This window comes from Chelonoidis abingdonii, chromosome 1 (assembly GCF_003597395.2).
Source record: "Chelonoidis abingdonii isolate Lonesome George chromosome 1, CheloAbing_2.0, whole genome shotgun sequence".
NCBI classification, from domain to species: domain Eukaryota; kingdom Metazoa; phylum Chordata; order Testudines; family Testudinidae; genus Chelonoidis; species Chelonoidis abingdonii.
This window is the reverse complement of record NC_133769.1, coordinates 110,089,242-110,103,439: the sequence shown is the minus strand read 5'-3', so window position 1 is coordinate 110,103,439 and position 14,198 is coordinate 110,089,242. Positions and strand designations below refer to the sequence as shown.

General features: G+C 39.3%; 1 protein-coding gene across 4 annotated transcripts in view; it reads left to right on the top strand.

Annotated features, from left to right (window-relative positions):
* Window positions 1-13,845, top strand: part of BRAF (B-Raf proto-oncogene, serine/threonine kinase) — a 136,768-nt gene extending 122,923 nt beyond the window's left edge. For all 4 annotated transcript variants that reach the window (XM_032783183.2, XM_075069045.1, XM_075069041.1 and 1 more), the window contains one exon: window positions 6,124-13,845. In XM_032783183.2, the coding sequence (XP_032639074.1) occupies window positions 6,124-6,146 (23 nt within the window). In that variant the 3' untranslated portion in view covers window positions 6,147-13,845. The remainder of the gene's footprint in view (window positions 1-6,123) is intronic.
* The last annotated feature ends 353 nt before the right edge of the window (window positions 13,846-14,198 follow it).

Here is a 14,198-nt window from a genome sequence, read left to right as displayed (position 1 = left end):
ACAAACCTCTTTTTTATTTTTTTTCCCCCCCATTTCGTAAGATAAGGAACTCCAATTGTAAACTGTGGTTTTATTAGAGTTAGATTTAGGATTAAAAGCTTTTTTTTTTTTTTTTTTTTTAACATTTTTGACGATTGTTTTGTCAATGTTTGGGTATTTTTAGTTCACCATGGCAGACCTATCTTAAAACCAGAGTTTAAAAGGTTTTTTTTTCTCTTGCCCATGAAATTCCCTACTTCAAAGAGTCAAGAAAAGTGCCTCCTATGCTTTGGGAAAGGGCACTCAGCTGAAGGTTATGATGCCTCCCCAGGTGCAAGTAGTATGGCTGCTATACCTCCCTTGCTGTAAAACAAGATACAATTCAGAATTCCAGGCAGAAAGGGCTCATCTTCTGCTGGGTTCGTCCTCTTGTAAAATCATCTTGCAAGGAACTGTCAAAATGGTTTCCCTCAGCTAAGGGTTCAGAATAAGCAGCTGTGACTCCAGCAGACCCAAGAGGCATCTCGGTAAGAAAATAGGTGCTCTGACAACGATCCCACAGTCACATTTGTCTTGGCTTCCCTGGATCTGGGAGAAAAGTAGAACTTGTTTGGATCTGGGCCAGCTGGATCAGTCATCCACTTCGGGCACCCTTCCATGTCATCTAAGTACCAGGAGCCAATAACATTTGAAGGCTTCAGTGGTGGGGTTCTCAGAGAACACAGAGTCATCATCACTGTCCAGCCCCAGCTTACTCCCTCTTGCAGTCAGTCAGATCTGGTAAAGATATTCTTTGGAGCAGTCTTCCCCTCAGTGCTGTGCCGATGAGCCTTTGATGCCGTGGGAACCACAGTTCTGGAAATAAACAATGTCATACTCAGATGTATGGGGCCCACGTTTCCTGCTATATCTAAGCTGAGTTCAGTGGTCTTCTTGGAACCAAATAAAAAAAAAGAGTTACCTGCCGTTCTGCTGCAGCTCCACCTCAAGGAGAGTCCTGTATGGGCACAGGAACATCCTTGGAGCCTGAGGTGTCAGGTTGGGAAGCTCCAAAGTTTAAATTTTACCCAGACTTCCCTCCTGAACACACTTTTTGGGGATTTTTACCCTATCGTCTTCCACCACCTGTGTCAGAGGTCTCTTCAGCGAGGAGTGGTAAGAAGAGACCATGGTTTCCTACCCTCCCAAAAAATCTCCTGAGAAGGTGAAGGATTTAGCAGGGATCCCTCTGCCATCTCCACCTGAATTCACTAATTTTCTTGATGTGAATTCAAGTCCTCAGAAATATCACTGTCTACCTCATCCTCTGATGAGACCATCTCAACTGCTTCCTTCTCTCCTCCAAGTAATATCAGGGCCTTCTGTAATTCCCATCACCTATCCTGGACCTATGGAAAAGTGGGGGAGGGAGGCGAGGAAGCTCCAGAAAGTCTAATTTTGCATGGTTTCTTCGGGGTGAACCCAGTCCCTATTCTCAATCCCCAGGATTGATTATAGATCCTTATCCTTTCAAGATGCCTACTTCTGTATCTTTTTAAGGCAGAAGTACAGTGACTACCTTAGGTTTAGTGGGGGAAACAACCTGTACAAGGTAACAACCTGCAGGGTATTCACCAAGTAACGAGTAGTGACTACAGCTCATCTGCGTTGACAAGATTTACAGGTGTATCTGTATCTGGATAACTGGTTCATTAGAGCCCAGGCTTACTGTGAAATTGTTTATTCCCGGTGAGACTTGCTCCTTCTTCAGATCTCTTGGTCTGAGACTAAACAAAGTGAAATCAGACTTGGTCCCTGGGGAGGCACTAATCTTCATAGAGGCCCAGCCTAAATTCTACAAGAGTTCTAGCTTACCTATCCCAAACAGTGAGCCTAGCCTTGTCCATGCTAGATGGTCCTGTGAGATTTTATCTGTATGCATGAGGCCTGATGGAGACCTGCACTTGTGTTGGCCCCCTTTGCAAGTATACAAATGTGACCCAGGTAGAGGTAGCTGCAGCTGGTGTAGAAATGTTTTCATCTTGGTGGATCGGATACTCACTACTGCTGTGGATAGTGCCAGTGTGCATCTCAAAGGCCAGGAGATACCCTTCTCTTAGCTTACTTCTCAGACAGTGTTGCATCAAATCTGGGTGAAGGAGCACATCAGGGATCTTGGAGCTGTGAATAGTCTTTGGAAACCTCAAGAGTCCTGAGTCCACATAAATTCGCTAGAGCTGAAGATCCATAAGTTGGATTGCAAATCCTTTCTCCCAGAGATGAGGAGCAGCTAGTACAGACCATATGAATGTGATTTATTATATGGACATCCGTGGGAGACCTTGGTCGCCTCTTATTAGAGCAGTTTTTGGAAATTGTACATTTGAAACAAAGTGGGTCCACCTGCTCTGCACCTAACAAGTATGAAAATGCCTTAGCCAACTACTTGAGACAAATGGGGACCATCATAAGTGGCCATTCAAATAATCTGTGGCATTTGGAAATTGAGTTGTTTGCTGAAAGTTAAAACAAGTGTCAGATGTTCTGATTGAGAGAGGGCAGAAATCCAAAAACCAGATATTTTTCTTATGTGCTGAGGGAAAACTTCCCTTACTTATTTCCTCTCGCATCCAGAGTATTGCATAAGGTTCAGCATGACAGAACCAGACTGACCTTATTCACACTGGGCTGGGCACAGCAGACTTGTTCTCAGAATTTATAGCACTATCTGAAGATCATCCATTCAGTCTTCCTCAGAGTCAAGATCTCTTGTCCCAGCAGAACAGCTGGCTAGTGAACATCTCAAGTTACTTCATATGACAGCACGTGGTGATGGGTTTCAAGAACCAGAGGTCTGTGCTTGTCAAGTCAGTCATTCTACAGACAGAAGCTGAGTGGGGCTGGGCTGATGCGAGGTTTTTATATCATCAACATATGAAATGTTAGGATAAGGGGATTTGCTCTTAACTGCCAACTACTGCTCAACAAAGTTCTGTGGCCATATGGCTGGACACATGACTCTTGCAGCATGGCTGTGTGGCGTCAATGCACTTGCAGACTAAGAGCTTTTGTTGGCAAGGAGACTTTTTTTAATATATGTAATATATGTAGTTGTATCAAATTTTAGAAGAAAATTACCTTGATTATCTACCACTACAGGGCCAGCGTGATAGCTGCACTAAATTTGTCAACCATTCAGTTAAGATTTATTATCTGAGATCAGGCTAGCACCTGAAAGTTAATAAGGATAGACTAAAATCATCTTGTTATAAATGTCACTTTACTAAGATGTAGATGTAGATGACTGACAATACTGACCTGTTTGCATCTTCTATGCATCATATCAGTCACTAGATGAAATAGTTTGACTTCCTAGCTCTGTTCTCCTGCCCATTCATATTAGTAGTTCATCTTTCATCTTCTGAAGTCCCTTAGCAACAATTAAAAACTGAACTATTAGCTGAAACGGGTACAAGATGAGTAAAGAGAGAGTAATCTCTTGTTTATAAATTAATCTTTAATCAGCCATTTTGGAAAGTAGACTGAAAAGCAAATTAAATAGAACATGTTTAGACAGTTTGGCCTGTTAACGAAACTGTTAACCTGTTAAGAGGCAATATTGTAACCTTTTGTCCCTTTCAAAAAAAAGTATAAAAACATGAGGCCATGAGTTTTACTAAAAGATGTGGTGTATATGCCAGAGAGAGGCAAGGATAACATTAAATATATTGAGTGTTTGAGAGCAAGGGTTTCATCTGTTGGTAGGTTAAATGAGTATTAACACAGTAAACTGAGCAAGTGGATAAAACACTTCATTTAACAAGATTATCTTTCAGTTACATGCCATGGGGTACTGGAGCTGTCAGAGGGCATACTTTTACTTGCAAGTTGCATGTGTGTGACGTTCACATATTACAGGGACACTAAACCTGTTCAAGCCCCAAATTTGACTAATTTTAAAATGGTGAGAAGTTCTCCAGACAGTTCTCTTCCTGTGCTCCCTCCACCCCATACCTTAAATCAACAACTGTGATGCTGGAAGATTTAAAGTGAGGAAAATGAACATTGCTTTAGTATAATGTCCCTACTGCTGCTCTCAAGATGAAATTCATCCTTGTGCAGAGGGCTAGTGCAAGGCTTATGCACTGCTCACATCCCAGTTAAGCCTTCAGAATAAGGCTTAAATGTGACTTAAGCAGTGCACTGAACTTGGGCTGGCCTCTCTGCTCCTGGATAAATTTCATCCTCCAAGCTTATCACTATTCTAGTGTTCTCTTTAATGCTGATTCCCAAAAAGATATAAAAAAAATAGAAGTCATATTGGATTTTTGCCAAATGAAGGATGACAAAAGTGCTACTGAAGGAATTATGTTTGAGCTTGCAAAAGGATAGTCTGGAAAAAGCTAAACATTGTGAAATGCTTTATGCATTGTTACTACTTAAAAATAACCCCACCAATAAACAAGATACACATGGTTCTGTAGATTACAAAATGCCCACGTCTTTATCCCAGTCCCCCTTATTTAGAGATCTTGGAAGCACTCCCTCACTCACTTCCCATGACACTCTCCTTCTAGTCAAGACCTTCGATTAGTTTCCCCAACTCTGATTCCCGTATGTGCTCCTGTGTCCTTAGGGAGTACCTCAGTGCATGCACTTCTGTATGAGGTATTCCTAAGAGTACTCTCTGCGTACGTTCTCCTCACGTGGAGACTTTTGTTCACTCTCCTTGGTTCCTTCCTTTGTAAAGCAGGCTGTTCTACATGTTTTGAGGAACTGAGTAGTGTCATTTTGAATTGAACTAACGTAATCCTTTTTAAATGCTACTTGTGAATATATTTCTGATTTTTTCCCCCCATATTCAGGGTATACATGTAAGACAATACTTGCACTTATTTTTCTTTAGACTATTTGGGCTGTTTTTCAGAAGGTGGAAGGATACCAAGATAGGGAGCAGTTGTTTGATTGTAACAATGTACAGAATACTTTTTGCTGAGCAAAACAAAGACTATTCTGTGCATTTATCAATCATCCACTATTGGAAAAGCATTCTGAAGGTTCCTATGGACAGGTATCCTCTTGCAGGAGAGTGGCATAGCTTGTCCTACCAGCAGTGTGTGAACCCAGTAATGGAGACTGTAGGCCAGTTTCTTTTTCTCACATTCAGTCCCCTCGAGTTAAGCATATATAGAGATCTGCCATGAAAAACCTGCCAAAGTACAATTTATTGGTACGGAGGAAAGGAAGGTCTTTTGGCTAAAGCACAGAATCTGGGGGCAAGAGGCTTTTGTTTTATTCCAGGCTTTGCTACAGACTTCCTGTGGTGACCTTGGGCAGCAATCTTAATCTCTGTGCCACTGCTTCATTTCTGTGAAGTGGGGATTTGGATCTACGCATGGGATGCTGAGACTTAACTGAATGTGTATGTGAAGATACTGTACAGAAGTATTAGTTATTGTTAAATAATTCTAAAATGGTCATTAGGGTTGTTTCAGAGCCAGGCTAGGCACCCATTGTTGTGCTTCCTGTCCTTGGTGAGTGAATGTACTTCCACCACTCTGCTTTCTGGCCCAGGAGTGAATGGATGAGCTGACATCTCAGGTTCCCATCCCACTAGATTGCTGCATTGATCTATAAACCAGTTTCTAATGTACTTCAGTATTGGTTTAATAATCAAATGGACTTTAATGTGTAACACTTAAAGATTCATGTGTAAGCACAATAATTCTTTTGATTATTAAACCAGTTTTCAAGCAAGATAAAACTGGGTTACAGGCTGACAAACTGCCATTATTACAAATGTCACTTTTTTGCAAGTGTTACACATCTGACAGTAGGAAGCTTTATAATTGAAATTCTAATGCAGTATTTTATTTTAAAACTCATGATGAAAAAGATTTCTTTCTGTGAATGTTCAGACCTCTGCCCTGAGCAAAATGGGCATGGCTTGTTTTTAAGAAATCTTACTTCAATGAAATATGCTGTGAGTACACTTGTTGTTCTATCACTACAAGTATGATCTTTCTGTGCCTTAATTTTAACTGTTGCATTTTTTTTTTAACATCTGACATATTCAACTAGACTGCAGAAATCTCTGTCCAGCTGATAACTGAAATCACTTTTTTAAACCAAGATCTTGTCCTCCCTCTTGTCCTCCCTCTACAGGAGAATTTGCAGCGTTCAAGTAGCCACAGCGCCATGGCAGCACCTACTCTATTATTTAAGTCTTGTGTTCCTACAGTTTCTTAACGTCAAAAATCTGTTCTGCTCCTCAAAACCTAAAGCAATTTAGGAAAAGATATCCGTAAGCTTAGAGCGGAGCAGAAAGGAACTGCTGGTCCAACACAAGGGGGGGTAATAATCTTTTTAGGAACCAGAATTCTCTGCTGCCAGTGTTTCTCCTTCAACACAAAACACCACGTGTATTCAGAGACCCGCAGTGGCTGCCTGTACCGTTGTCATCATTCCCAGAAGAGAGGAGAGGGCACGCGTGTTTTGACTTTGGTGCTCAGGCATAAGGGGATGGAACTGCTGCAGCAACTTAGGAGACTTGCTTTGGATGTCTGCCAGTTGGCTTTTTCCCCTCTAACAACGAATCATCAGAGGCTGAACATCTGATGAGAGTGCTAATCAAATGAATCATCTTCTGTTCTGATTTATTTTTTTCCTGGCATGCTTACTGATTTATGGGTCAAAATGCAGTATCCCCTTTTTATTTAAATGCAAATATCAAACATTTCAATCGATCTATGTCATTGACTTTTATCCCAGTCAAATTTGATACTTTGAGGGGTGGGAGGTGGCTTCAGGAGACGTTAATCTGGAGGAAAAGGGGATGCTGCACCATTTTTCAAATTTACTTTTCACTTATCCAAAAACTACCCTTTTCTTGTTTCTAATACTTTCTGGTGTGCTCAGACAGGGATCTTTCAGAAGGGTTGGGAACCTCCTCTCGTTGGTCCAGCAACAAACTAAAGTTAACAACAAAAAATGTAGCAAGTTCTCAAAATATTTTTTTGTATCATCTAATTCAATGTATTTTTCAGAAATGCGATAATGGCACGTGCAGTGTGTAAAACTGCTAATACAGACTATGGAATGGTGTATGTACCTATTTTAAAAGTTTTATTTTAAATGAGGGTGCAGGTGAATGCCAGGTACCTTACCAATGTATAAGGTTTTCATAAACAGGAAAAAACAGTTCTCAGGTTGAAGTGAAAAAAAAAAATACAAAAATCGCCCCCGCCCCTGAATTAGACATTCTGCAAATTGTGTTTTGGTACTTAGAGAGCTTTTTTAAAAGGATTTTTATCCTGTTAACTCAGTGTTCTCTGATAAGTGTGTGTGTAAATGTGGAGCATCTTGTCCCAATGGCAAGGTGTTAGATTTAAAAAACAATCAACTACTACAAAAAACGGTACTTGCTGGATCCACGCTGGCCTTTTCTCCTCTCATCGGTTCTCTCTGTTTGACTCTCTTATTCCTATCCCTCCATTTTTCCCTTTTCCACAGTTTGCAAACTAGGATAAAGGTGGCAGTATCCACATTAGTTTCCCTTGTTTCCCTGTCCTCCAAGCCCAGTTCTCAAATGGTTAGTAGCTTTGTGACAAGCTACCAAGTCAGAAGACAAATTTGTAAAGTTCAGCACAGTGTTTACCTCTAGTAGAATATCTTGTGATGTGATCTGTTTGCAGAATTCTCCGATATGTGGTATTAAACATAAATTATTTGTACAGAGGCAAGTCAGACCATAGTAGAAAGAACTTCAAGCTCACATGGAAGTCTTCAGAGTTCAATTAATATCTGTCCTGTCCCACTCTACATGAGGCAGAAGAATTGATGCCACTAATTGGCAGCACTATTCTTAGGTGACTAAAGTCATGTGAGTCATGTAAAGGAGTTAAATGTGTACAGACACACATGGCGTTGGCTCAACACATTGTTTCTGCCTCACTAGGTGAGTGGGGACCTTTACTGTGTGCCCTTGGAGATATAGGTAGCCTGTTATGTTTTGTTGATTATTATTTACTGTGGTTAAGGGGTCCTGATTAATTTGAAGTGAGAAATATAATTGAAATACTGTGTATTCATGTTAATTCCACAAACAGCAGCTAGACAGCAATAGGGAGTGACATGAAGTTACTACAAGGATGAAGCAATTCATGTTGCTACATGAATAGAATTGATTTTATGTACAGGATGCATTTTAACAAACAAGCACAACTTTTTTCTTCTCTGCTGTGGGTCTTCAGATACTATTAGGTTTTTTCCTTCCTGAAATGGGCAGGAATTAAAATAATGAGTAGTAGCGTGTACTGTACTTTCCAGTGTGGAGAAGCAAGCAAAGTGAGCAGTAGTGCACAGTCAGGTGAAATCATCATGCACCATGGTAGTGTAATGGCAGTATACAATGCCATCTGAGGCATGTGACAGACCAAGGTGGAAAAAGCAAGGAACCAAGTTGTCAGCAACAGTTGAGAATTTTTACCCATATTAACTCCAAGAGAGTGAAGTCATTACAGGATCAATGCTTTTCCCTCAACCATTTTTTTTTTTTTTTTGGCCTGTGATGTAGCTTGTAAATGTAGGGCACAATGAAAATTACATATGCTCCTAAAGAAAGGTATAGTCTAAATATGTATTCTAGGTTAAGAATTATCATTTCAACATAGTGGATAAAAATCCTAGTTTCCTTCTATATTTTCTTGCTGGCAGAGAAGTATTTGTTAAAATAAAACAGTAAGGAATGATTTTTTTATCCTTGTTTTAAATGAATTTATTTTGTAATCCTTCATTACCTGTTAGTCTACAATATGCTTCTTGAGCCCACAGGAAAAGCACAAGGAAAATGGCTATCCTTGTCCATGCAAAGCACTTTATAAGTAATACATGGTCTTTGATTTCCCCCACCCCCAAAAAACATGTATGTTGTTTGACTGTTGTTTAGTTAAGTCTTTCAGGTTTCATTTCTATTACCTTCCAAGGTTTTTTCTCTTAAAGTAGCTGTAATGCTTTGTTTTTGTCCAGCTTTCTATCTGTATAAAGACCACCTTAATCCTCATGCAAAACTTTGGGAAAATTTGGTTTGTAAATAATTGTTTTTCTTCATTTCTTTTCCTTCAGAAATTACTAAGGACGTTTTGCATGAAAATAGGATCAATTTTAAAGGTGCCTTGCGGGTGTTTGGTAAACAGTGAGACAGTAGCATGGACATGTATTGAAAGCCCCAGATAGCAAGGGGATGAAGAAAACAATGAACTCTTTTAAAAAAAATAAATAAAATTCAGGCTCTCTGTTCACACCATACAGCTTCAGCTCATCTGTGATTCCCCGGCTCAGTGCACTAGGGCATAAACCCACATGCTGGGTTTGGTAATTTTATTAAATATTTTATACCTGTTGGGATATAAAATTATCTAGGCACTTATACTGCTTTAAGATCCAACATATCTGAGCAGATAATAAACCTTTTCAAAACCACCACTTGAGCACCCATAGTCCAATTCCGTGCTCTTGTGGAATACATTAGCTGTGAAACACCCCTTCTTCCCCCATATACAGAAATTAGAAAATACTTGTCCTATCATCTAGTCCCATCTCCCTGTCAATGCAGGGTTCTTCCCTACAGTATATTTTCTGGGGCACCGTGGTGGCATTGAAGTCAAATGGAGTGAACGTAGGAGCCTGATTATTTTTAAGGTAACAGGATCAGTTAAATGCTTAATGTCTCTGTATTCAACATAGTCCTGCCATTCTCACTTTTCACAAAACATTTGCAGGTCACTGGATTAATCTGTTCCTGCTTGCTTTATCCCTTACCTGAAATCACCCTTTCTCACAATTGAGTTCTTTGGCAATTACTGATAATACAGATTATTTTGGGTCAAATTCTGCCCTCATATTTCTGTGGCTTCTACTTAAGTCAGCTGGAGGTATATGTGCTCTTTAGAGGACAACATTTGGCCTACTATGACATGAAGTGAATAAACAGAAGTGTGAACTGTTAACAAAGATCACATCTTTATGCAAATATCCAGTGGTAAAAACATACTAAGAATTGCCTCTATAGTTGTATTGTGCTGTCTATGTACACGGTGCTTTACTGAACACTTTGAAGACAAGGTCCATTCCCCAAAGACACAATGATCTAATATCAGTTCAGGCATCGGTAGTTCTTGAAGGTATCTGTGTAGTGGAGGGCCGAATTAAGAGCTGAAGTGTGCAAACGTTTCACACCTTTCCAGCCTGCGGGTTTTTATGGAATATATTCCCTTCTTGACTGTGAGTGCAGCATGTGTAGCACAAACTATTCAGAGTACTGTAGACAAGTATCTTTCCGTCCATTGAAACAATGTCACCAGGACATAACATGATAGTCTAACCTGTTAGGTACATTCGAGATTCAGTTGAAAAGCAGTTGCATAAGGACTGTCATGGCATCACTTTGAAAATACTGGATGTTTTGTCTCAGTGGTTTGGTTTTTATTTTCTTTATAGATACTAGTTTATCTCATGCACACACACACATTTTCTTTATAGATACAAGTTTATATCACACACACACACACACTCTCTCTCTACCTACCTACCTACCTACCTTTCTTGGCTGCTTTATTATTTCTTATCTGGTAAATCAATTAATCAGAAACAGATGTTGAGACAATTGGAGTAAACATTTTGTTTGTCTTTAGGTTTTAAAGATGCTAATATAGAAGCTAATCAGCACAAGAGCGGTGAATAGTAATAGTCGTGTGTGTGTGTGTGATGAAGGCAGTTTTTCAAAAATAGCAGGATGAGGATGCTGATGTGAACAAACTGAAGAAGTGAAAGCTAGTAATATTTATATAGAAAAGATATCCAGAAACTCTCTTAAATGGTATACATGGGGCTTCCCAAAAGTTACCTTTGCAATTTGCCAAATGATCTTGTGCCTTCATGACTTAAAACAACAATACATATATATTAGGTGCTTTGTAACTAGAGCAGTGGCTTTGGTTTAATTCCAATGCAGTGTCTTCATATTTAGATGCAAATATGGACCATTCACAAAAGTTAGTAGTTTTTGAGTTTGTAAATGTAAGCAAAAGATATATGGAGGTGATGGGGAGGGGAGAATTTACAGAAATATCTGTAAAAAGGGAGAAAGAGTCCTGTGGCACCTTATAGACTAACAAACGTATTGGAGCATGAGCTTTCATGGGTGAATACTCACTTCGTCAGACGCATGTCTGGTGTTTGTATCCAAACTAAAGTTCATACGAGACATATGCATGTCGGAGAAAATCTGCAACTTGAAGCTACTCTACAGACAATAAAATGGGTTGCATTTTAAAAAAATTAATAAGACTTTTTGACCCCTCCAAAAATCAAGCATCTTGTTAGGGAAGTGTAATGTAAACTTCTTAGGAGAGATAAAGTCAGAATATCCAGAGCAGTGTATGAAAAGCGAGCTCTAGAATAGAAGGCTGACTGTCAGTACCAATAAGCTATGTACATCATGGTATACCGTTAATTTCCTGGTCCGGGGTTATGTTGTTTATGGAATATCAGCAGGTTTCTTTAGTTCTTCCTCAGGCCTCGTACTGATACACTGCTAAACCTCTGCAACCCCAGCCACTGTTTAATGATCATATATCCTGTAATCATGTTTACCTTGGGAGATGAGTATATTATCAGTTGAGGGGCAAAAGATACGTTTGGATTTGATGTGTTCATGCTTCAAACTTATCTTCGCTCCTGGCAGTAATTTAATACTAGTGTCATATTTCATCTGTATGTCCATGAGGAAAAGAATAGTCTTTGTTCTTAATGTTTTTCAAGTCCTTTCCCTGACTTTGTTGTTGGTGGAAGACTTTGGACATAATTCTGTGTTAGATAAATCAGTGCAATTAAATGCACAATTATTACAGAATATTAGACTTCTAGTAACCCCTTTTTAGTTCCTTTTACAAATCAGGGTGTAAGGTTTTTCAAATGTTTTACTTAAATGCCCAGGAAATATCTGGATCTTTTCTCCCTCTTCCAACCCACGCACTGAAAATAGTATCCTCCCTACTTCTATGAAAAACACAGCTATTTCCCTATTTTGCGAAGGGGAGAGCGTAATGTTGGGGAACTTTGAAACTGCCTGAGCATTTGTTTTAGTATGTCATAGCAACAGTATGTTCAACCCATCCAGATGCCCTAACAGCCTACATGTACTATCCAGTCTTTTCTGTCTGGCTTATCATACCTGCAGTAATTGTAGTTTAGAATAAGCCTGTATGACATTTACTTCTGAATTAGTAAAACACAAAGCCAAGATTGTTGTTTGAGTTTCAAATAATTTGTTTTGACAGATATTTCATTTGGGTGCTCACCCTGCTTGAACTCTGTTTGTTTGTTTTGTGTGTTTGGAAGTTCAGTAAAATGTTAAGACATGACAAGCAGTAACCCTTTCTGGGCACAGATGTGGGGGGATAGGGGTAAAATGGACCAAACTGGGATGGTGGGTATTTTTGGGATAGTGGGGGTGGGCATAATTTAAATAACTTTGTCTAAAATAAAATGTAAGTGCAATAAATGTGCTTTTTATTCAAAGCTGTGAACTGTTTAAAAAAAGACATGCACATCATTCCTTCCTGAGCCTTGTTTTTTCCTCTGTTTCTCCCCAAATGACTGAAACCTGGCAGTGGCCAACCTGCATGTCTTATCTAGTATCATGACTAAATATGTGCTTATCTAAACCATGCCATTAAAAAAAAAACCTAAATCCCCCTTGGTAGGACTAAGGCAAATCCTCCCCCTACTTCTGCACCCCTGGAAAGTCCTTATAGTGCCAGTCTGCTGTGCTTCACTTGGAAGGGCAGGCTGTGAACATCCCTTGAGGATCTGCTGTGTTGTTCCTCCTCACAGGGGTACAGAGCCTACTCCAGCCTGAGTAGGAAGATTCCTTCCTCTGCATATGACTGGCACTTGTTCTGGCTAAGGGCACCAGGGCTGGGTAGAGGATTTTTTCCTAAGCAACTAGGAAGAGGACCAGCAACTTCCTGCTTGGGTCCTCTATATTCCTTTTGTCACAACAAGCATGCAGGCTGGCCCGTTTTCTCCTATTACTCCACCTTGTTTTGAAGGAATAGTTATACATATTTTTAATCACTTGTGCGGTACTTGCACAGTCTGTCCCTTCCTCACTCAAGATCATGTGCTTTCCCTAGGTTAGGAAAGGTATGGTGGTCTTTTCTCCACAAAGGACTCAATACTAATGTGTCATTAAAAAGTTCATGAAAGCATAGAACTCACTAGTTGGACCTCACAGGGAAAAGCAAGGGGGATGGCTTTTTAAAAAAAATTATGAAGATGTTGCCTCATAATACCTTGTTTATGAGCAACAAAATACTCTAGTAAGGAGAGGAAAGGGAAATCATATATAGATTTGATTTTTTTACTTAGTGCAATGAAATGTACATCCCACAGTTTGAACTCTGTGCTAACTAACACAACATTCCTTTAAGCTGTATTTTTACCACCAAAAGTTTTGTGAGGGTCTAAGTCTTCACTGTAGAAGGTCCAATCTGGTTACTTACAAAAACAATTGTGTTAGTAGATTTCTATAGCTGCTTTTAAAAACTACAATGGAGTAATTGTTTTAAAACGTGTATTTATTTTGTAACTCATAAGCAAATGTTTATTTTCAGTTTTCTGTTACACAGACCATGGCAACTCCCATTCTTTCCCTTCCCAATGTCCACAGTAATTGCTAATAATTATTTTTCTTGCTTGTTTCCCTGCCATCTACTTTTGTTACCCCTTCCTGCTCAAGTCCCTTCATTTGTACTTTGAAGTTTTTTCTCATGTAAATTTGTACAATGGGAAATATTGTCCAGTTTGGTTAGAGAGCATGGAGACTTAAAGAAAACATTAAAAAATTGATAGCTGAAATTGATTGAAGAAAACTATTTCTGTGTAAAGTTATTTAAAGAACTCTGTATTATACAAAAGGCAAAAAGTTCTATGTACTTGATGTGAATATGAGATTACTGCTATAATAAAGATTGACTGCATGGAGAAACATCTGAAATAAGTTATTTTTAAGGGTCCAGTCCACAAGACATTGTCCCAGATGTGTTTTAACAAGAGTAGTTTTGTTCTTGCAACAGCTCTGAAGTTTGATAATCAACTTATAAGAGTGGGAGTCAGGAGAACCCAACTTTACCAGCCTAAAGGGCTGTGTCTTCCTTGTCTGTTTATTGACCTCTATT